Here is a 24,311-nt window from a genome sequence, read left to right as displayed (position 1 = left end):
CCATTCCTATGTGTACATTTTTAACACTCAGAGGGAAGAGGCAGCCTAGTTGGATGGTGCAGAGTAGAGGTGCTGGGTTCAGAGAGCTCCGGGTCAGGTACCAGCTTCTGCACTTGCAGAGTGAGCTCAGCGGAGTCACTCCAATTCACTGAGCCTCAGCGTCTCCTCTGTTGAGAAGGACCAAGGCTGGTTCCTACCTCAAAGAGGGCTGCTGGGTGTAAATGGGTCACTGCAACGTAGAACAGGACAGTGGTTCTCCGTGTCAGCAAGCTTCAGAATCACACAGAAGCCTTCATGCACAGCCTTCATGCACTGAGTTTGGATTCAGTGGGTCTGGTTTGGGGTTCAAGAATGTGTGTCTCTAACAAGAGCTCAGATGCGCTGACTCTGAGAGCCACCAGCACATGATTTTGACAGGAGCTCAAGTGCCGCCACAATGATTCCTCTCAGGGTGGCATCCCTGGGCCACCTCCTAGGGAGAGTCAGGCCAAGCAAGTCTGAATCCTAAGGTGATGGCCTCTTGATTGGTCCATGGGCCCTGAGGACATGCTTGAGCTCACTGAAGTCCATGCCACTGAGGTATGGTGATGGAGGTTGATGGTGACTCAAGAGTGTCTAAATAAAGGACACATGTGGAAAGAGCGAGCAGGGAGAGAAGCATCCCTGTACCTTCTGTGCCATTCCACTGCACCTCCCATTTGTCCCTTTAGGACCGTGCTTGCCTGGCCAGCAGGGCTTGCTGTGCCCTTTTCTGTTGGGGTCCTTGAGCTTTGGAAAGACCTGGGTAGAAACTCTGGGAGCAAGGACGGCAACCTCATAGGCCTCTTGTGAGGTGTGATTAGAGAACTCTTAGAAAGCACCTTCATGCCTTGTTATTTAAGCGACAGCTTGAGTGTTGTATCTCCCTGTATGATGCACCTTCAGGGACTCCAAACACCTGCGCCTCCCCCGACTCGGAAGCTCTCATATCAAGGGGTGTGTACCTTTCAAAATCAGAACCCTCCTTTGCTCCTGTGATCATCCATTTCCTTCCCTCCTGCCCCACTGGCTCTGGGAGGAAGGATAGCTTCCCCCGGAGATCACAAACCAGTGGCTCGCTGACATGCTCTGTTTGGCTTGCATAGGTTTTCAAAAACCTCTGAGTGAGCTTCCAACATTCACAAGGTTTCATTTAACCAGCGAAGAAACCCACGGGCTGCAGGTCCACTGGCCCAAAGTCAAGAGCTAAGGGTGGAGCCCAGTTGTCCTGGCTCTCAGTGACCTTGTCCATTCTCCTTTCAGACCTTCTTCTGAGAGTAGTTATACATCCCATTTGCTGGGAGGTCTAATGTGTCTGGGGTCAGGAAGGAGAAAGGGAATCCATGGAGAACACAGGTGCAGGAAGGGGACGCTCCCGTGGCTGGTCAAGCCTCCTCTGCCGTTACTTCTGCCACGTTCTCTCACAGAACCTGTGGCTCATCAGGGGCAGACCCAAGGCAAAAATTCCAGCTCAGCTGCAGCCCATCACCCAAAGTCTTGGCCCTTTGACGAGCAACACTGAGGCCATCACGTCCCAGCTCACACTCTCTGCCAGGGCGTCGGTTCCATTTGGTCTTTGACTTGCCATCTTTGTCTACACATGCCACCACGTTCATTTCTGAGTGATTCCTTACCCGGCTCTTGCGTTCTCTTTTCTTTTTTTTTTTTTTTAATTTTTTATTGTTGGCTGTTCAAAACATTACATAGTACTTGATAGTATGGCAATATGTAAATCAATGGATGTGTAACTGATGTGATTCTGCAATCTGTATATGGGGTAAAAATGGGAGCTCATAACCCACTTGAATCAAATTGCGTTCTCTTTTCTTAATCATCAAAGCAATGGAATTTTCGTATCTTTCCATCTCCACCATCACTTCCCAGACCTTGGCTGGGCTGAGTGATTGGTCCTCAGCCCTTTTTTGTATTTTATTTAGAGACAGTTTCTTGCTGAGTTCCTAAAGCTGGCTTTGAACTCATGATCGTCCTGTCTCAGCCTTCCAAGCTGCTGGGATTACAGATGTGTGCCCCTGCGCCCAGCCTCCTCCCCGTCATTCTGCCCACACGGGCCTTCTTGCTCCTACAGCTTACAATGCAGTCCCACCCTGGGCCCTGGGCCTGCTGTGCCAGCTGCCCTGAGGCTCTCCCCCTTAAGGCAGGCTCATGTCCTCAGTCCACGTAGTTTTCCACCCAAACATCAGCTCTTCCTAGAAGCTCTCCCTGACTCCCCTGCGAGGCCAGTCCCCTCCTCCATCCACCTCTGCTCCTTTGCCTCTCCCCCTTTGGTGTCTTCAAACACTGTCACTCAATGTCTCTGATGCATTCAGGTGTTCATTGTCTGTTTCCTCCTCCAGCGTCTATGTCCATGACCACAGGGTCCTTGTCTTGGTCACTCATGGTCGCAGGCATGATGAGAGGCACTGGGGGGTAGGAGGCAGTATCGTCTTGGTATTTAGTAGATTACTTAGGGAAGAATGAAATTCATTTTGGGATTTGAAAAAGCATTTAGACAATGACACCTGAGTCACTAAATACCACTGATACCATTTTACTATGCAAAGAAAATCCAAATATAAGACATATTAGTATCGTTTTTCAGTAAGACACGAGCACACAGCGATGGTGTCATCTTCTCTCTTATCAACGTTATGGCGCTGCACAGTGACTTTCTATGGTTGAGGCAGGAGCTATGCGCATCCCGAGTTCCCTTTTGAAACCAAAGGAAAGGCAAAGATTGCTGAGGATGACCGTTGACCTTGACATCCCAAACCACAGCTGGCTTGAGTGGTATGGATGGAGGGAAAGAGCAGCAATCTTGAGATCGGGCCACATGTGAATCCCAGCCTTGCCACTCCCCAGCAGCTACCTGACCTAGTTAAGCCTAGTAACTTAACTCCCTAGCACTGTTTCTCCATCTGTAAAATGGAAATAAACAAATGGTTATACTGTAAATGCTTCTTTATGCAGTTTACTTATATCTCAAAATACCCAATTAAACTACTATGATTATTATTTATACTCTACAGATGGAAAAATACTAAGACTCAGAGAGGTAAAGTCATTAGCCTGAGGCCACACAGTCAATACGTTGCAACCAACATTTTGCATAGAGTATGTAGGACCCTGGTCACCTGCCTCCAGATCCTGTGATCATAATTGACAGTACAATGTTGGCTCCAGGTACCTAGCCCACAGAGAAGATATCTCCAGGGAGTACCAAGCCCAGTACCTGGAGGATAGCAATGGCCGCTTTTAGAAGGACACAGTTTAGGAATTAGTGACTCCTGTCTCCCCAGCAGAGCAGAAAGTTTGTGTGATAGCCGGGTCTGGTTCCTCCTCCCCAGCTGGCAGTCGGGGTATTTCTCAATGCCAGAAAAAGAGAAGGGCCGTGCCCTGCTATTCATTCTCTCAGCTCTGGTGCCAGCCTTCCTGCCTCCGCACCCCAGAGACAAGGTCTCCCCTCAGGCAGAAAGCAACCGTTCCGGCTTGTTGCTCTGAGGCGTGGATGGTGACAGCCCCTTTTCTTTCTGAGGGACCCAGCAGGTCACTGTCTGGCACCCCACCAGGCTGTCACCCCCTGCGGGGCCTGGGCTCCGCTGGCCATCAGCTCGGCTCTGTCTGACCTGTCAGTAGACTCTGGGATGGAGGTTGATGAGGAGCAGAGCAAGGGGGAGACGCCCGGGCAGTGAGAGGCCAGGAGCGGCCGGCAGAGGGTGGGCATTTGGGGAAATGGAGACGCACTTGGGGAGGCCGAGATCACAGGCCCTGCTCCCTGTTGCCACTGGCATCTGTGATGGCAGAGTGGGGGGATGGCAGCCAGGATGGAAACCCCTCGGGCGTGGAGAACACGGCCGCCGGCTAACAAGGGTGAGCCGGTGCCAGGGAGCCTGTCAGGGCTGTCCAAGGTGGGAAATCTGTGATCAAATGAGATCATTCCCGGAGGCTGTTTCTGGGTGGAGGAGAGTGGCAGAGGCAGAGAACGAGATGGGGAAGGAGAGAGAAAGAGAGCGAGCAGAAAGGAAGGTATTTTCTGAGCCTCAGCAGTCCTCCCCCAAGTCCTCCCCCATCCAGAATCCGCCTTGCTACGCTGTGGCTCCTCGCAGCCTCCTATAAGAATCAAGAGCAGAAGTCAAGAGCTTTGGAGGTCGACGGCCCCCCAAGGTGGGAATCACTTCTCCCTAGCTTTGTGACCTTGGGCAAGATCCTCTCACTCTCTGAGCCTCCGTTCCTGAACCCGCCTCCCAGGGCCTCATGAGCATGACTGGACAATGACTGGCCAGGAGGTGCCCAGCACACAGCGGGAAAGCGCAGGGCAGCTTGAGCAGCCCTGGGGAGCCAGCCCATCGTGACCCACCTGAGTCTAAAACGCAAACTAGGGACATGAAGCCCTGGGGCGGAAGGTAGACTAGAACATTCTGTATCCCAGTTTTCCAAAAATCCACTTGCCTTCCAATGTGGATTCAGGTAGTTAGTCTTCTGCTTGACTTAGTCCTGCCTTAGGGAAAGGGAGCCCCTGAGTATTGGTCACTGGGCGTGTTTTCCTGGAGAACAGCCTCCTGACAGCTTCAGACAGGACTTGGCTACAGAGGGCAGCCACCTGGGGTCACATCCCAAGCCCACCACTCAGAAGCCATGTTTTCTTGGTGAATTGCTTCACTCTCTCCAAGTGTCCCACTCCCCATGTGTAAATGTCAGTGCCAATAATGCCTGGTGGCAATTTGCAAGGGAATGAAGGAAAAGTATTTAGCATGGTGCCCAGCACCTAGGACGCTCTGCATGAGTGCCAACCACTAGTCTCATCAGACATGGTTTCCATGAATGCTTCCTCATCCTACTGACCCCGGGACATCGTCACCTGGCTGAAATGCATTGGCTTTGTTGGGCACTGGGAGCCAGGGGACAGTGGCTCTGATGTGCTAGTAGTGGTGATGTTGTTGGTCAGACATGGTCCCCGGTCACCCCGGTCAGTCAAGGCTGGGATCCACTCATGACTATTGAGCAGATGGAGTTTTTATGGGTCTTTCCCAGGACAGAGCTTTTCAACCTAGAGCTCCATGTTCTCATGAAGCATTTCTCAAAATGTGTGGCACTGGATACAACTGCACAGAGACAATCAAAGGGGTTCATGGTCAGGAAATGATACATACACCATTGCAGTATTAAAGAGTTATTGTGTATATTTAAATGTCAGAAACCCTGAGCAGTCCTGCTGGGTGCGGGGGGAGCTTTACTTTGCATAACTGATGTCTCCCAGACTGCACTTGAACACAGATTTCCCCCCTCTCACCTCCATCTCTGTGTTTCAGGGAACCTGCCGGAGACACAGTTTGGAAAAGCTACCTTAGGCCCTGGGGTCACTGGTACTCTTGTGGCTGTTTGAGGGGTGTTTTCAATAATTCACTGCAGGAGTCCTTGAGCTTTAATGCAGAAAAGAGTCATCTACAGACCTTAAAACTGCAGATTCCCAGTTTCCACACTCAGAAAGTCAGTAGATCTGGGGTGACAGCAGGAAGCGGGTGTCATATCACTCCAGGGGAAGGTAGCAAGGACTTACTAGTGACGCATAGGAGTCTGCCTCCCAGGGATTTTGACACTTGGAGCAGCCGTGTTGGCAAACCCCGATACCCCGTTATTAGAGTCTCCATTTTAACAAGATCCCTGAGTGATTCTGATGCTGATTGGAATTTGAGAAGCATTGGTTCAATGATATATCTGTTTGGGTTCGGGTTCGTTTGTTTCATTTCGTTTCTGGTGAAGAAACCATCCAAAAAAAAAAAAAAAAATTCTCCCAGTGACTTGAAGGATAGCTAGCATCCTAGGGAAGAGAGGTCCTCAGGCCCGAGGCCACTTGCAGTGACAGTCCTTGGTTTCCCACATAGGCTTTGCTTTCTTTCCTGCTTCCCTCCTGAAGGAGGGGAAAGCCAGCCTCGCAGTTTGCAGCGGGGCCTCCCCCTGCCAGGTTTCTGATCCCCCTTTGCTAAGTCATAAGAAATGCTGAAGGTGCTTTGGGGCAAGGTTCTCTGGCCCTGGAACTCAAAGTCTGACAAAAAGAATTGGCAAGAAGAAAGAGGACAACTTCCAACAGGCTTTCCAGGACCGCAAATACAGGTCTCCTTCTATAATATTTAAGTGTGGCCAGTGCTCCATGAGGGGCTGGGCGGGGATCCTGAGGAACCACGGTCCATCAGGCAGCCAGGGTATTAATGGCAGGTGAAACCTTCCAAATGAGCACCCTGTCAGCCAGCTATTGCTTTCAAGGGCTGGCGACGCGGGAGCCCTAACAGAGGCAATGAAGAACTAATCTCATATTGCCAGGTTAAATCAAGTCAGCCTGGCCCGTTCCTTTCACTTCTTAGTTACATCAAGCCAGAATACTTTCAATTATCCCTCACTTCCAACTTGTCAGCAGGAGCTGGGTAAAATGCAAATGGAGCCAGGCCCTTCCCTGGTGCAGGGCAAGAGCTATCATTTAAGAATTGCCTCCGCTGATTTGAGATCCTCCTCCTTCAGTGCTAAAGCTGTCACCATCTCTTTCACACGCGCCATCTTACCTCTGGGCCTCTCAATAGTGGGTGCTCTTAAGTCCATTCTATAGATTGGAAAACTGAGCCATGCACTTGCCCAGTGGTTATGTAGATGATGAGTCACAGACCAGATCTTAAAACCAAAACATCTTAAGTCTAAAGTCCATATTCATTCTGGCCCTGAGATTTAGAGCGACTTCCTTGAGATTTTCTAAGTACTTCCTTAGTGGCAGGGGACTGGCCAGGGTCAGCATGTAACCGTGAGGAGCACCCAGTCCAGACTAGGATCCACATGAGCCCTGCTCCCTGTCTCTCCCCTTCAGAGCAACTTACAACTGTCTGCCACCGCTTACCCTCACCCCATGCATATGGGGTCAACCAGATGCCTGAGTCATTTCAGAATTTGCAACTATGGCATACTCTAGGATCTGATGGCCAGCCCCAGCTCTGGAGGACAGCCCCATGAGCACATTGCTCCTGTTACCTGGAGAGGTATTTCTTTTGCTCTATCATGGATTGCCAGATGGGGCCAAATTCTGATTTAGGTGGCTAAATTTTTTATATAGATAGGGACCTGGAAAAATATTTTTTCCCAAGGTCCCACACACTTTAGGCATGACCCTACAAAATCTTATCCTAAAACAAAGTAACTTCCTTTGTACTCAAGAATTTCTTTCTGTCCGTAACTAGCCTTAACCCTAGCCAGCACCAGTGCCTGCCAGGCACCTACCCTCCTTTTTATTCATCGTTAAGGGCAAATGGCCCCAAGTTCCTTCCTTCTTGTCCCAACTGGTTGCCACTTCCCTTCTTCCCATTGCTTCATTACCTTTCCACTATCCCCTTATTATCTGATCTCAAAGCAGTGGACCTAAGCTTTACTGGGCTCCCCACCTGCATTGCCTGTGTTTTTCTTGGAGAAGTGAGAACTTGACAAGTATCTATCTCTGTGTAGGTAACCCAAAGTTTGTGATGCCAAGAAGACTCGAAAAGGAAAAAAAAAAAAAAGGAGGAGGAGAAATTACTCAGAGGCCCTTAGTCATGATCAGGTGCTCCTAACTCTTCTAAGTACCATCTGTGGGTCATCTCCATCAATCTCCCCCACATCCCTGTGAGGTGCACCATTGTTACCCCGGTAGCTACAATTTCTGAATTTCCATCATAATTGGTTGACTTTGCCTGTTCTTGACTATCTTGTAAATGGATCATAGTATAGTCTTCAAAGCCCATTTTTTTTAACAATTTATTTTTATTTTTTTATTGGTGCATTATAGTTATGTGTAATACTGGGATTCATTGGGACATATTCATATGAGCACATAACAGAATTTGGTCGATTTCATTCCCGATCCTTCTCCTTTCCTGTTCCTTCTTCCTCCCCCTAATCCTTCTCCTCTACTGGTCTCCCTTCTATTTGCTTGATCTCCTCCACCCCACTCCAGCTTTTCCCCTTCAAAGCCCGTGTTTTTAGCCAATCCACTTTATGGCCTCCTGACCCCAGGAGTAGGGCAGGTAGATTTGGTGGTTGGTGGTGCTTCCCTGCAAACCACAGTCTGGGCAAAGTAGGGCTAATGTTTTAAAATCTGAGCTTTTGACCTGTCCCCAGCCTGGGGCTGCCTTTAGGTACTCCCAGAGCTGTCCGTGGCACCTGCGGTAGATTATGGGCATCAATTTGAGTCACCCTGTCACAAAATAGAACTCAGAAAAGTCAATTTAGGTGTTTCTCTGAAGCCTTTAATACTTAGAAAAGCCACCGAGTTCACACAGGTGGGAGAGGGAATCACCTGCACACCAAACCACAGGGAGCAAAGGGTTCCAAAGACTGAACAAAATGCTTCCAAACGATTCTCCATAAGCTGCCCAGTTTACAGAGATCAAAGAGGAACACAAGTGAAATAAAGTTTCTCTCATTCCCAGGGCCTTCTCTGTAAGAGGGTTCATGCAAAGACTCAGGCAGTCTCCTTCAGGTAAAAAGACGTGTGTGTTTCAGCCAACTCTGAAATGTCCAGATGCTGACTGTGGCTGCTTGCTGTACTGCCCCCACGGGCAGGGGCCCGCCACACTGAGTGTTGGCTTTACTAATAGGCGCTCAATTAGGGCCTTGAGCTTAGGTCTCCCCACTACCTAGGAACACCTTGAAAATCTAGCAGAGCAAACAAGGCAGGGGCTGGAAATGACTGACACAAACCTCCAGCCAGCACAGGTACAGGCCTCCTGTGCCGTACAACAAGCTGAGGGCGTTGAATCTCACCAACGCATAGCAGGGTCCTCAGCCACCTGGTTGCCAGGGACACATCCCCAAAGCATCTAGTTTCTCACGTCGATTCATTTACAGACGCTCACGTCGACCGGTCAGTCACGCTATTTCCCAGCAGGAGAAGCGCAAGGGCCTACAGAAGTGACTGTATCTCACACGGCCCACATTGCCCCCGCTGAGGGGCCTGGTGCCGTCTTCAGACTCTTTTGGGAGGGAAACAAACTCTCCTTCCCTTTTCATCCAAGCTGCTTCTCAGGGACTTGGGTGCCTTACTGACCCTCTTTCTGCCCCGTCTCACCCTCTGTAGGATGGGTGACAGGCTAATCGTGAGACAGTGCCGGTGCAGGGCACTGTACCAGGCTCTGCTCCAGACACTGTGCGTCATCCTCTAGCCCCCACAGGGGAGTGATCCCAGGACCCTGGGATGCCAAAGCCCTCATGTTGAATGGTGTAGTGTTTGCATTTAAAACCACACACATCCTCCTGATCATTAAAAATTGTCTCCAGATGACTTACCATACAGTGTAAGCATGCTGTGTAAATAGTTGTTGCAATGTATTGTTTAGGGAATGATTACAAGGAAGATCATCTGTACTTCCTCAACACAGAACCGTCAGAGGCCTTCAAGGTTAGTTGATAAGGAAACCGCAGATACAGAGGACCAAGAATTAATCACTTCTCAAACGTCATCACCATCGTCTCCATTTTACATATGAGGGAAACTGAGGCATGGAGCAGTTAATTCCCCAGATACCAGCTAGGTAGAAGCCAATCCTCAGATTAAAATCTAGAATCCAGAGTATGAAATTCTTGAATGACATTATTCTGCTTTGCAAAGTTGCCAAGAAGGTTTAAATCAAGAACATGGGACAACGCCCCTCTATCTATTGCATCTATTATCACTATTAATTGTTACCAACCTGTCACTATTTGGAAACACAGTCTGGCATGCTTGCCAAGATTCATCCAGCCCAGAGCCCATACTAGTGATTGACTCAAAATATAAGGGCATATTAATTTTGTCTATATTTTTAATATTTTTAGTTGTAAATGGATCTTTTATTTATTTATTTATTTATTTATATCCGGTGCTGAGGAATTGAACCCAGAGCCTCACACATGCCAGGCAAGTGCTCTACCACTGAGCCACAACTCCAGCCCTTCATTTTATCTATTTTAATGTCCAGATTTTATAAACTAAGAGTTAAAAACCTTCAGTGAGTTTTTATAGTAATGATTATAGTAATACCTATGGTTTATTAAACACATACTATTTGCCAGACAGATGATGTGTGTGTGTATGTGTGTAATCATTTATTCCCTATCACATAACCCTATGTACAGGTACTGTGATAACTCAATCGTTTTTTGTTTTGTTTTTTTGTTGTGGGTTTATATTATATATATATATATATATATATATATATATATATATATATATATATATATATATACACCAGGGATTGAACCTAGGGGCACTTAACCATATCCCCAACCCTTTTTTATTTTTTTTATTTTGAGACAGGATCTTGCTAAGTTGCTTAGGGTCACCCTAGGTTGTTGAGCCTGGCTTTGAACTTACAATCCTCCTGCCTCAGCCTCCCAAGCCACTGGAATTCCACCATGCACCACCATGCCCAGCTGATAAACTCGGCTTTAAAGGCAAGAAACTGGGGCTCAGCAAGGTTGTTTAACTTCCCTCGCTCACACAGCTAGGGACTAGGGAAGGTGAACTTCAACCTCATATCCATCTGGTTCTAGAGACCAAGTTCTTACCTCTGCATGTATCTTCTTTGTAGAATTTTTGGCTTTTTACACTGGGACTTATAATCCAAAGGATTCAATTCAGCAATAATTAACCCTGATTTCTGCTTCACATTGCCAGACGGTTAGAGGAGATTCTCTGATTTTCTTTATCAACAGTAATGAAAAGAATGCCTCATATTGTTCCCAGAAAGCGTCTCCCATGTCACCCTTCCCTGAAATTGCCATTGCCATTAGTATATGATCTATACGTGTAGACTTCAGCAAGGGCTGTGACTTAGCATGGGCTTTGACAGAGGCACCTAGACAATTCTCCTTGACCACGTTTCAGAGTGAAGGAAGATGACACCGATGTGTGCCACCACAGTGTACCCCACAGGGCAGCCCCAAGTGCGCTTCCCCACAACTGCCGAGTCAGACTCGGGCCCCACGGCCCCTGCACACCTCTCCCACCACCCTCCCCACAGGAAAGGCAGCCAGACAAACAAATAGGGAGGGAGAAATATAAATAAAGAAATCGCCCAATGCCATAGGAGGGCCAGGCGGCTTCCCGCCGCTGTTGAATGGAGACATCGGAGGCCTCTTAGGTCCTGAACTGGTGATTCAGAACAGTTTGATTGCTGCTTGATTGTTTGCGAGATAACTGCGAGATTGTCAGTGACAGGGTAATTTACTGAAGATTGCAATGTCAGACTGCATCCAAGGGGCTGGCTGGCATGGAGATGCGCTTCTCATGACTGACAGGCCACTGGGAGATTGGAGTGCCAATTTAAAGTTCACAGTGCCGTCGGAAAGTGTTCGGCCTCGGCAGCCCATAATCACGCAGCATGATGAGGTCATCGTAGGCATAAGGTATGCTCGCACATACTCACGGAGAGAACCCCAGATGTGCCATCTCTGGAGCAGGTACCTGTAAATATGCAGGAGGAAATCACTGAGACCTTTTTTCTTCTTTTTTCCTATTTGTCATCTGCAGTTGCTGACATGTTTAGGCCATCTCCTGCCAGACAGACAGGCTCTTGAATAGAAAACCCAGAATCAACAAAACAGTGGGGAAATTGGAGATTTGGAGTTTGGAGGCAGTTTGCAGCCCAGGGAGATGGCAGGCAGGAGCAGGTGGGGAGGAAAGTGCACAGAACTTAGTGGACAAACTCTCTCAAGGCACTGAGTTCAAGAGGCCCTCAAGCTGGTAATAGGGAGTGGGTGGTGTATGGACCAGAGGGGAGGGAAAGGCCACTGAGATGGATGGAAGTCCTAATGGGAAGAGGCCGGCGACCTTAAAAGAATCTATAATGCTAACAACAGAGGGTTCCTTCTCACCTGGGAAGTTTCTGAGGCTGCAGAATGAAACACTGCCAATGTAGCTCAGTCGGTTATTTTTAAAATCCGAAGCAAGCATTCCGTGGTGGACTATTTCTGTCTAGAGAAAGCAGTGTGCCGGAGGTGATGGTCAAGGCAGAATTCTGTGCAATTATATTTTTCCTTTCTTTTTTTTTTTTTTTCTTATTCTGCCAATGGCCCCTGAGTCCAGATTGGACAATGGGATATGGACCTGATGTGGGACTTCAATCCTCCTACTGGATACAGCATGGTTTCTGGGTCTTTCTGGGGTCTGAGTCTTCCGCTCTCTGGGGAGTAGCTGATTCAGTCGGCTGAAACATTTGGAGCCTTGATTTGGAAAGTTCCTAAATTTAAAGTGTGCGTGCCTGCTCACTCCCCTGTGCCTGAATTTCTAGGAATTTTTTTGTAAATCTAAATGTGTTACAAGGCACGGAGCGGCATTTGCCCGTGTGGAAAATGAGAGGTAGGCTTAGTCATTGAAAGCCAAGCAAAACATGCAACTTCCTAATTTGTTTGTTTGCTAAAAAGGAAGTAATGCATTAAAATAATTGTACATTAATTGCTAAAAGACAGTGGAACTTTGGTGAAATTATATATTTCAATTCCATTAGCAGAACCAAACGTAAAACTTAATGCCAAAAAATTTACATTGTAGTAAATTTAAAGCATACAACCAGGCCTCTGATTGGGCATCCTAGTACAGGAGTCGGTCATAGCACAGCCTTGGGTGTGAGAACCTGTTTCTGTGATGCTGGTTAGGGCCAGAAAAATGCCTTGCTATCAAATCCAGGAGGTGTAAGCAAGTTTATTCTCAATCAATTCCCAGCAGAGTGAATAAGGATTGGCCAACAGATCCATTCTAACAGGAAATCCCAAGGAGTGGACACTGCCCAGAACCTTCCTGTCCTTAGCTCTAACAGATGTGAGGAATGGGAAACAGTCATTTATTCATTCAACAAACATTAGTGTTTGGCATTAAGCAAAACATGAATGTAGAAATTAATAAGACACTGTTCTCCTCACAGAGCTCATTTTCCACTCAGGGAGGCAAGCATAAAGAGATAATTAATTCCAGCACAAGGAAGTTGGTGTTAACAACAACCATTTCTAGATTTTTTTTGTGTGCATTAGAATCACCTGAAAATTGTGATTAAAATGCGCCTTCCGGACCCTGCCCCCAGTGCTGTCTCTGGAGGGTCTAGAGTGTGTCCTTGATTTTCCCCATAGGATTTCAACGCAGAGCCATTCATTAAAAATCTCTGGTCAGGGATGCACACTGCAGGAGCAGCTGTGTCCATCCACTGCGGCTGCTGTAACAAAACCTCCGGACGTCGAGTGACTTAAACAACAAACACATATTTCTTGCAGTTCTGGAAGATGAGCAGCCCAAGATCAAGGTGCTGGTGGATTTGGTGTCTGGGGAGGATCTGCTTCATAATTAGTAGATGGCCATTTCCTCCCTGTGACAGGGGCAGAAAGAAAGCCAGAGGACTCTCAGAAGTCTCATTTACGAGGTCACTAACCCCTTTCAGGTTCCACTTCCAGTGCTGATTTCCCTCCCAACAGCCCCACTTTCTAGTACCATATATTGGGGGTTAGAGTTTCAACATTCGGATCTGGGGGGCACACACATTCAGTCCATTACAAACCCAGCCAAGGGCATCATCAGGAAGGCTTCCTGGATGGGGAGGCCACATCTAAACCAGGTCTCAAGCTATGAGCCCGTCTGTCTGCTTCTGCCACCATCCTGTCCTCTTTTTAAGGACAGGTGCCATGATTTTTGGCTCATCCAACAAGTAGATGCATGTAAATGTGTGTTTATGAATTGTAGATGGATAAGTAGGAATCATCCCAGGAATGGGGATGTGAGGGGCAGGAATCCAGGCAAGTAAATCCAAATGCTGGAGGTCCTGCCGACAGGTAAGAGGGCAGAACCAGAAGCAGCAGGTGGACTGGTGGCTCAACTTTCAGGTTCCCGTGTCAAGGCCATTTCTACACAGGATCTGGAAAACCCAACACACAGCGCCTGGTTTTCCAGCTGTTCAGCAGTTCCCTCGCTGGCTTAGGGGAGCAGGAATGGAATTCTTTTCTCCATGGAAGTGAGACTTAGGTGCCCCACACGTTTCGACTGCTTGTGCTCCCGTTAGCACGGGTCCCTGAGAACTGGCCATCGGTCGTTATTTGTGCAATGTTATTTAAAAGCAACGTTTTTATTTTTATTTCCAACCGCTCCAATAACCCTGGCTCATAGTAGAAGAAGGAAGCACATTCCAGAGACATGTAATCAAGAAAGCCAATGGAAACCCACTTATCTTCTACTAGGGACAACGATTGTCAACATTTTCAGTCACGTCCTTTCAGTCCTTTATTTTCGATGCACATAGGTTGGAATTATACGAGGTTTGCTGTGTGGAACCTGCCAATTCAAGGCCCCGGGGAAGTGTTCGCATCTCCAAGCGGCTGAGTGCCATGAAATCCACTGACCCTGGCTCTGCCTCTGCCCCTCCAGATGGCCTGGTGGACTGCCTGGACCCCGACTGCTGCCTGCAGACGGCCTGTCAGAACAGCCCTCTCTGCCGGGGCTCCCGGGACCCCATGGACATCATTCAGCAGGGCCAGACGGAGTGGCCAGCTGTGAAGTCCTTCTACGATCGCATCAAGCTCCTGGCAGGCAAGGACAGCACCCACATCATTCCTGGAGACAACCCCTTCAACAGCAGGTAAGCACCCTGTGTCCCCACAGGCTGCTGCGGTCACCAGCTCCCCCCCCACTGGGGTAGGAGGAAGTGCTCCTCCCTTTCCGTGGGCCCCGTTGGCCTGGAAATGGCCCAATTGAGGCTGCTCCCTGCCAGGCTCCTAGAAAGCCCTTCCCTCACTCCAGGTGAGGCTCCAGCAGAGCCCCGTGCACGCTGTAGGACTTGGCCACCTTCGATCCAGAATTGCTGGAGATACCTGTGGATTCCCCTGTTTTGTTATGATCTATTATTTTATGACACTCTTGTCATTCTTTTAAATCTCCCTTTACAATGCCTCTGAGAGTGACTTTTGTTTGAGCATTGCTTAAATAGTTCATTCGGTAGAGGCTTTTTGACAGCTGTTATTAAGTTGATAACATAACCTATCATCCTGGCATCTTGGATTCAAGATGATGCCAGTGGGGAGAATGTATTGAGCACCTAGGACGAGCCAGAGATGTGCCGATGACTTCGATGCTCACGGCAGCTTCACCCCTGGCGTCTCCTCGTGGCCCATTATGTGCAGGGGCCACTCATTCTCCCCAGTCTGTCTTTGCTCTGGGTTGCTGATTTGAGGTTTATGAATATTCTAGGGTCAAATTCTGAATTTATTTTGTGGCCACCTTGGCCCTTCCCTTCAGGCCAGGACAAGTTGGAACTGTGCCCCGAGAGTAAAGGGAAGATTTCACCGCGGGGCCCCTCCCAACCATCCATCCCCTCCTACCTTCTAGGTACCATTTGTACGTCTGAGGGTAGAAGGAAGGGATGGGAGGGGCCTGGCTGGGCACGATTGATCTCCGTCTCCATGGGCCCAGATCCCCATCTGGTGGTGTAAGACATGCGGCAAGGTCTTCTGGGTGTTACCCCACTCCATCTCTGTGCCCCTTCATGAGGAAAAATCAAAACTGCTGGGGTCCTCGCCCTCAAAATCTCTAGCATCTAGGAACTTGAGCGAAATGGTCCTGACCCCTTGTCCTTCTGACAGCCCCATCATGCACCATTCTCTCCCACGCCCCACCCTCCACCTTTCTTCTCTATTTCTTTTTCTAAATTTTGAAATTTTTTTTGGTTGACATATACTAATGGGACATATTTGGTACATATTCTTGGGTTATAATGTAGCATTCTGACTCATCCGTACATTGTGAAATGATCAAATCTGACAGATTAGAATATTCATCACCTTAAACATTTGTCATTTATTTATGGTAGGAACATTTAAAACCCTCTCTTTGGGTTATTTTGCAATATAAAACACCTTTCTACTGCCCACTCTTGTGCCCCTCCTATGCAACAGGACACCAGAGGATATCCCTCTGAAATGTACTGCCCTCCTCTTCCCCTTCCTCCTCCTCCTCGCCCAGCTTACATCCTCAGGAAGGCTCCTGAGCTTGCTGTTTATCAGGCCCAGCAGGATGGGGGATACTAGGCTTCACTTTTCTCAGGAGCTTAATTGGTGATTCTCTTGTTACTCCCATTTTGGACACCATGGAGCCATGGCTGTCCCCATGGGAGGAAACACCATGGGGAGGAGACACCATGGGGCCATGATTGTCCCCACCCCTCCCTGAGAGTCTAGCTTCGATGGCACAGGAAAGGGTAGGAGTTGGTGCAGCCCATTCCGCAGCCTCCTAGAATCCTCTGGAAAGTTGGGCTGTCCCAGTTATTGGCAGCCATTTTGAATGGACTGCTTAACAAAATCACCTTAAGTCAACAACTTTGGCTTCTCTGTTCTGATGTTACCAAACATAAAGTAGAAAAATAAATAATAATGCGAGAGAAACCGTGATCTCCACCCTCGTCTATTTCCACCCTGACACTTCCTAACTGTGTCACATTGGGCTCATAAACCTCATTTTCTAGATGAGTGCCATTAGAATAGTATCATATTCTACTCACGGTATGTTGCTGTTTTAATAGAAGAATAAATAAACAATGAATAAATAAATGAATGAATGAATAAATAAACAAACCACAACTCTCTGACCAAAAAGGAAGTGTTCCCTCTGCTCCCTAAATCTGGGAAGGTTTCTGTAGTCTGTTTCCTTTTAATTATGAATGTAACTCATCTTGCCAAAGACTCCTGGGTGGATCTTGCACTAGGCCACAGCCTTTAGGTTGAGTTGGCATACAGTTGTTTTGTCCCATGAACACATCCTCCAAAGACCCCGGGTCAACTTCCATCTGCTCCCTAATTTACATTTCATTATTTCTACCCTAAATCCTAACAGTCTCCTTTCCATCCTCTTCCTCCACCTATCCCTTCTAACTTCCTCCTCTCCTCCCCAGCAACAGTTACCATTGCCAGAAAGCATCTCAAGTGAGGGCCAATATACAGGGGGGCAGGCAGGGACCCCAAAAATCTTCAGGGGATTATCCCAGCCCAGAGATGTGAGCAAAAGGAAGTTGCCATGGAGAACTCTCTGGAGCTCTGATGATCCACTCCAGCTTGTCTGCACAGATCCACGCAATACCAAACTGTACTCCAAGGCGCAGGTCGAAGTTCAGTAAGCATGTGGATTTCAGTACATCATTGCCTGACAAATAATGAAGGACAAAGCCAGGAGTAAAAAGGAACTTAATTCAATACTTCTCAAAGGCGTTCCCTAGATAATGGCATACAAAAATAACTAAAATGCCTTGACTCCACCACTATAATTTATAGAGCGGATCTCACTATCTAGATAATGTGATAATTGTTACACATCAATAATCATAAATAGAAATGAACTGATAGCATGTCTTAGCTGAATCTTTTCTGCAAATTGGCTGCCTGGAAACGATAGAAAGCCAGCAACAATGAAGAATTAGAAAAATAGAAGGGTAGAAATCTCGGGCAGCCCAGCCCCTTTTATTCCTATGGTGCTCTTCACAGTCTTGTGCTACAGGACTGATTTTTAAAAAATAGCAGTTGTAAAAAGAAATTTTTTTTAAAAAAAAAAAAAAAGGAAGGGGGGAAGAAACCCACTGTGGAATGTACTTCCGATTTTGTTTTCTTATCACAACCACTGTGTACCTTGTGGTCATCAACACACATCATCGATTTTAAAATAGTGTCTGGTAAGGCCTTAAAGAAATCTAAGTCTGAGCTAAGATAAGAAAATGGAATTGAACAAAAGGATTATTTTCATAAATTAGTTTTCTACTTTCAAAAGACTCTAGCATTGTGGTTGGAACTAGCTAAAAATGAGATTCATTTGTTAGGCAGCCAGTAGCAGACAATTAGAGCTGTCAGTGGAACAGTCTAAACACCCCTGAGATCGTCAAAGGGTTGGAGTTGAACAGTGGGGGGTATTACTAATAGAAAGAGAGATGCTTGGAGACAGCCTCCCTCCAGTTTGCAGGACACTTGGGATTGCAAAAGTAAATGCATTCCAAAAATCTTGACAAGATTCTGGCAAAGAATGGGTCAGCTTGATTGCCTACTCTAGAAATTGGGAGTGTGTCCAGGAACCCGGGAGCCTGAGAACCTCTTTGCTTTCGCCAAATTGCCCTGTATCTTCAAGGCCAAGATGTGGAGCTTCTCATTGTCTCATTTCTCCATGAAGTCTAGAGGATTCAGGTGACAGGAGACATGGCTCTGGGTAGAATACAGGGTGAGCACCCCTAACCCCAGAGTTCAAAATGTGAAATGCTCCAAAATCCCAAATACATTAAGCACCAGCGTGGCACCCCTAAGTGGGAAATTCCATACCATGAAACTTTATTTCATGCACAAGTTATTAAAAGTATTGTATCAAATCATCTTCAGGCTATGTATATAAGATGTATATGAAAGCATAAATAAATTTTGTGTTGAGACTTGGGTCCCATCCCCAAGATATCTCATTATGTACATGCAAATATTCCAAAATCCGAAAAATTCCAAAGCCTGAAACATCTCTGGGCCCAAGCATTTCAGATAAGGAATGTTCAACCTGTATTGTAGCATCTCTATGGCTGGGTGCAGGGTTTCCCAGAGGTAGTTGGTTGGAAATTGGCATTGTTGGGAAAATTCTAGTTACTGTGGTCTGGAGAGAGAGAACTTTCCCTAACATCAGGAAAAAAAAAAAAATGCGTGTGTCAGATTTCAACCACCCACCCCCCCAGGACAGTTGGAACTTGACATGAGAAAAATATGTAGCTACATGCAATCCAGAATCCAAGCTATTTTCACCAGAAAGAAATATATCTCCAATGTTCTCTTTTCCTCAGGCTTTTATAGATTGGGAGAAATTTTGCTCTTGGAGGGCAGCAAAAAACTATGTATGTGTACATCCCAGCCTCATAATAAAACCTATGTGCGCTGCCCTGCGCCCCCAACTCCCAGCCCGGAGGAGGATCGTGGCATGGCCTTGCTCCAGCACCAAATTAGGAAATGAGCAGCCAGATGGGGAAGCTCTCACCCGAGCATAATGCTCCGTGTGCCAGGCAAAGGCATGCACGTGAGGGATGAGGGCAGCCTGGAGCCCGGGCCAAGCAGAAGCCAGACTGCATCAAGCAGTGGAACCCAGCCAAGGCTGGAGGGAAAGCACACGGGAGACCACTGTCCAGCCCCGGGGCGGGCCAGGCTACCCAAGGGATTTCACCTCGAATGTCAGAATTTTTGTTCTTAGAAAAGCAAAACATTGAGATTTCCCCTCTGCCCATCCCTCTGTGCAGACATGGTCATGTGGAGCTAGAAATTCATGTTGAAGGTCTTCTCCTTGCCTGGGGACCAGATGCAGATGAGGGAGTAGTAGCAATAAGGAAAGAGAACTCAGCACCCCTTGATCTGTTTCTCCTGCATGTGGCTCAAAGACCTCTGTTTCTTTCTCTCCCAGCTTGGTATCTCTCATCCGAGGCCAAGTAGTAACTACAGATGGGACTCCCCTGGTCGGTGTGAATGTGTCTTTTGTTAAGTACCCAAAGTATGGCTACACCATCACCCGCCAGGATGGCACGTAAGTAGCACTGTGGGCTGGGACCTGTCCGGGGCTGAGTGCGGAGGCGGAAAGCCACGGTGCAGTCAGCTTGGGTTTATGTGACTCCCCGTGTGAGGTGGCCACCAGACCAGACCTTCAGAGAGGATTCCCCAAAGTTACTCCATGCTTTCCTGTGTGCTATCCCAACCAGAAAACAAATGCTGTTCTGTGTGTGCTGGGGGTGGGGGCAGATTCTAGAAAGAAGGTGGTTTGTTAGAAACTAACTCCGATTTTAAATCAAAGGCAGTGCAGGGTGACAAGAATCCACATGACACAGTGTCCTGTGGTGATCCCCTTCTGCTTTCATCTGTGGCTCTAGGAGCTGTGATGTTTTCGCTACAGTCTTGAGGGGGTGGGCTGTAATCAGAGAAGTCTAATTAAGTACATTTAGCAGTCTCCCTGCTGTGTGAAGGAGGCAACAGTCCCCAGTGATCTTCTGATTGGGAACGTGCGCCCATTCACCCCCACCAAGAAGAAAGCTCTGCCTCTGCCTGAACCTACCGGGCACCGAGTCAAAAGTTAAACACACGATAAGAAAATAAGAAGTCTGTAGGAAGGGGAAAACACTGACTCTGCACTGGAAACTCTTACACACACACACAGCTGTCCTAGCCATTGCAAAGGAAGCAAGCGTCCATCACTGTAAACCTGATGCAGCACTTTTTCTATAAAACCAGACTCTGGGAAATCCTGGGCATGGCGTGGGAGGTAAGAACTGTGAGCTTGGCTTTCTCTGGCGAGGAGTCTAGTTATTCCCTACTGTCCTAAGCCTTGCAGGCAGTTTTTTAAACCACCAGCCTACAGTAGATCCACCTTAACATTCCAACACTGAGACCCAAAGGAGGGGTCTAAGGGTTCACATCCAATCCTCAGTACCAATGTTCAGCTTACAGTGCCTTACATCCCAAGCACATCGTAAGTTGAAATATCATAAGTCAAAAATGCAGGGCTGGGGCTGTGGCTCAGCGGTAGAGCACTTGCCTAGCATGCGTGAGGCACTGGGTTCAATTCTCAGCACCACATATAAATAAATAAAATAAAGGTCCATCAACAACCAAATATATATATTTTTTTAAAAAAATAAGTTTAGTTCAGATATCAAAACATAAAGAAAGTGACATTAAAAAAAAAAATGCATGAACTCTACCTGACCTACCAAACATCCCTGCTTAGCGACACAGTGCGCAGCAGGTTGTTTGCCCTGGTGATGGACTGGGAACTATGGCTCCCTGCCACTGCAAGTGTGGACCTCTCGTTGGTAACTCAGGAAGAGATCAGATGTGCTTAGAGTTTCTACTGACTGCAGATCACTTTCATAACCTTGAAAAGCTGAGAAATCATAAGTAAAACCAACATAAGTGGAGGACCAGCTGCAGTCATTAACTGTCTGGTAGCTCTACTCAGAGGTTTCTATGGCCAAATCCAATTATTCAAAAGCACTGGAATGGTTAACAGATACTGCACAAAGATCTTTGGGGCCTTGTTCATTCTTGGAAGTCAGTGCTCGTGAAGAACTAACAGCCTTGAGGCTATTTCTGTAAAGTCCTGTGAAACAGCACAAGACACTTCTGAGTCCTCCCTCTGCTGTCTGTCCCTTCCACTCCCCTGTCCCTCTCAGATGCTCCCTGACTAATTAGGGTCCAAATCCACCTCCAAGATCATCTATTCAAACTCCTGGATCGGTGCCTCTTCAGTTTGCTCAGGTTGAAAAGCCGTGCAAGTCCCAGGCCGTGTTTGGGAATGCTCCAAGGAATCCCACAATCTGTTATGAATATAGCATGGGCCACACTCTTCCATTGACTCTTTCTTGCCAGTTAGGAACCATGTTGCTTTGAGGCATTTGAGTCTCTTGTACAGCTTAGGCAAATCCTTCCCCAACAGCATGCATACCCAGGAAACAAATATATAAACAAATTCATATGTAAACTGTCATACTAAATGTACTGTGATATTGACCTTCATATCTATGTGGTCCTCGGTCATTTATTTTACATCTGTTAGAAAACAGCAATTATGTTACCAGAATTGGATGAAGCCAGCTATCAGTGTATTTTCACTCTGATCCAAGCCGTAGGGATTCTGATAGAAGCAGGATGGAAAAGCTGCTTTCTGCAAAGAGCTGAGATTCCAGAGGAGTACAGCCGGGAGTTGGAGGCGGGGTACTCTCTGTTGACCTCCTACCTTTCTATGAAATGGGAAAAGCAGAGCTTTTGTATTTTCACCTTCTTGGTGGGTCACCTCCACCCAGATCATCAGGAGCAAGCAGGAATACAGTGAAAGAATCATTGCCAGAGACAGAAGCAGAATGGAGTTTGGCTATAAGCATGGTGCTGTGAGCCCCTGCCAATGTCCGAGCATCACGTCACTGTCACCACACTGTCTGCTGAACACTTCTCTCAGCCTCGCGCTGTGCTAAGTGCTTTACACCAGAGGTCAGCAAACACATTCTGCAAAGGGCCAGGGAGTAAATAGTTTAGGCTTTGCTGGCCATGTGGCTTCTGCTGCCACAACTCAGCGCTGTCACTATGGCAGGAAAACAGCCATAGAGGTTACATAAGCAAATGAATATAGCTGTGTGCCAATAAAACTTTATTTGCCAAAACAGGTGGTGAGCCAGGCTCACCCCATGGGACATAGTTGGCTCATGCCTACTCTGGGGTCTTCATATTTTATTCTTTTTTTAAAATATTTTTTAGTTGTAAATGGACACAATATTTATTTGTTTGTTTGTTTATTTATTTATTTTCATGTGGTGCTGAGGATCAAACTCAGTGCCTCACACGTGTGAGGCAAGCACTCTACCACTGAGCTACAGCCCCAGCCCAATGTTACATTCTTTGAGACACCACGTGTCAGTATCATTATTCCCATTGTACAGATGAAGAAACTTGGGCTCAGAGAGGATTATTAACTTACCCATAGCATCTCTCAGAGAACCCATTTACCTGTCTCCAGGTTTGACCTGATCGCCAACGGGGGTGCCGCCCTGACCCTGCACTTTGAGCGAGCCCCCTTCATGAGCCAGGAGCGCACCGTGTGGCTGCCATGGAATAGCTTTCATGCCATGGACACCCTGGTGATGAAGACGGAGGAGAACTCCATCCCCAGCTGTGACCTCAGTGGCTTTGTCCGGCCCGATCCAATCATCATCTCCTCCCCTCTGTCCACCTTCTTCAGTGCTGCCCCTGGGCAGAATCCCATCGTGCCTGAGACCCAGGTAGGAGCTGCGGGCACCAGGGTGGGACGCTGGGTACTTCCTAACCAATGCCAACCAGCCGCCTTCCTCCCATCACACCTGTCTTCCTGAGGGGCCCGAAACTAATACTAAAGGAGAGGGAGCACAATAAGACATAGAGCACCACAAACAGAAATTTGAAGCCCTCCCGGATGTTCCAGTGTTTGCAGATAGTCATTCAAGGCTTTGGCGGTCACTGGAGCTTTTCATAAAATAAAAACAATATACATATGTGCAGACCACCTGCAAATTGTTTTTATTCCTGTTAGTCAGAGAGATCCATGGTAAGAGGCGCTTTAATGATCTACATCGGTGTTACGACACAGGGCACATCATTGCCTCCCTGTTGCTTTACACTATTGTCACTGGAAGTCGCAGGTTCATATAATTACAGCCTCTCGTGGCCTCCTCGCATGCAGCTAGCAATAAAGCCTGCTGTTCTTATTTATATCTTTTGCCAACAGTGTGGTTTTTTAAAAGAAACGCAACAGTGACCAAGAATAATTATTAATCCCAAAATCATAACCTCAGCCCCTTCTCCCCATGGCGTAGGATGAAGTTTCGGTCGGTTTTCTTTTCTTCTTTCTCTGCTGGGGGAAGTGGTTTCATGCACCCACTTTCGGTGTGGGACTTTGGGAGGCAGCGTTAGGTTACAGACAGTCTACCTCCAGAGGTGTGTTTGAGAGGGTCCAGAAACCAATTGCTTTCCCTCCAGGTTCTTCATGAAGAAATTGAGCTTCCTGGCTCCAATGTGAAGCTTCGTTATCTGAGCTCCAGAACCGCAGGGTACAAGTCACTGCTGAAGATCACCATGACCCAGTCCACAGTGCCCTTAAACCTCATCAGGGTTCACCTGATGGTTGCTGTAGAGGGGCATCTCTTCCAGAAGTCCTTCCAGGCATCTCCCAACCTGGCCTACACCTTCATCTGGGATAAGACAGATGCTTATGGGCAAAGAGTATATGGACTCTCAGATGCTGTGGGTAAGTTTTCATTTCAACCACGTACTCATTCACGGATTTTGATGTGTTCATTCTGTCACTATTTATTGAAGTTCTAGTGGATGCCAAGCACTGTTCTAGTAGATAAATACACAAAGGTCAATAAGACAGACCAGGTGCCTCTTCCATGAGCCTTGTGATCTAGTGGGGGGTTGAGGTATGAAACTCAGATCGGATGAGGCAGTACCAAGAGGGTTAATAAGAAGACAAAAATGGCCCATGCTGGGGAGAGGACACCTCCCTGGATGGGCATTCAGGGAAGGCTTCTCAGCAAGGTGACATTGAAACACAGGCTTGAATGACAAGAAGGAGCCTTGTGAAAATCAGAAAGAGAGCATTGCAGGCAGAGAGAAGAGCGGGGTGTGTTAGAAGACAGAGAAAGCCAGTGAGGTTGGCATGCAGTGGACCCGAGGGATATTGGAAGTGAAGGGACAGAAGCAGACGAGGACTAAGGCACGTTCCTGAGAGAGCGCTTGCAAATGGCACAGGATACGTG

General features: G+C 47.4%; 1 protein-coding gene across 6 annotated transcripts in view; it reads left to right on the top strand.

The window, feature by feature from the left end:
- The window catches only part of Tenm2 (teneurin transmembrane protein 2), an 892,009-nt gene that overhangs the window by 817,858 nt on the left and 49,840 nt on the right, over positions 1–24,311 (top strand). For all 6 annotated transcript variants that reach the window (XM_071612002.1, XM_071612001.1, XM_027938624.2 and 3 more), the window contains 4 exons: positions 14,411–14,621; positions 19,439–19,558; positions 22,535–22,796; positions 23,530–23,797. In XM_071612002.1, the coding sequence (XP_071468103.1) occupies positions 14,411–14,621; positions 19,439–19,558; positions 22,535–22,796; positions 23,530–23,797 (861 nt within the window). The remainder of the gene's footprint in view (positions 1–14,410; positions 14,622–19,438; positions 19,559–22,534; positions 22,797–23,529; positions 23,798–24,311) is intronic.

The sequence above is a fragment of the Marmota flaviventris genome, chromosome 5, assembly GCF_047511675.1.
Source record: "Marmota flaviventris isolate mMarFla1 chromosome 5, mMarFla1.hap1, whole genome shotgun sequence".
Classification (NCBI taxonomy): Eukaryota; Metazoa; Chordata; class Mammalia; order Rodentia; family Sciuridae; genus Marmota; species Marmota flaviventris.
Note: the sequence above shows the minus strand (reverse complement) of the source record. Positions and strands in the feature narration are given on the sequence as shown.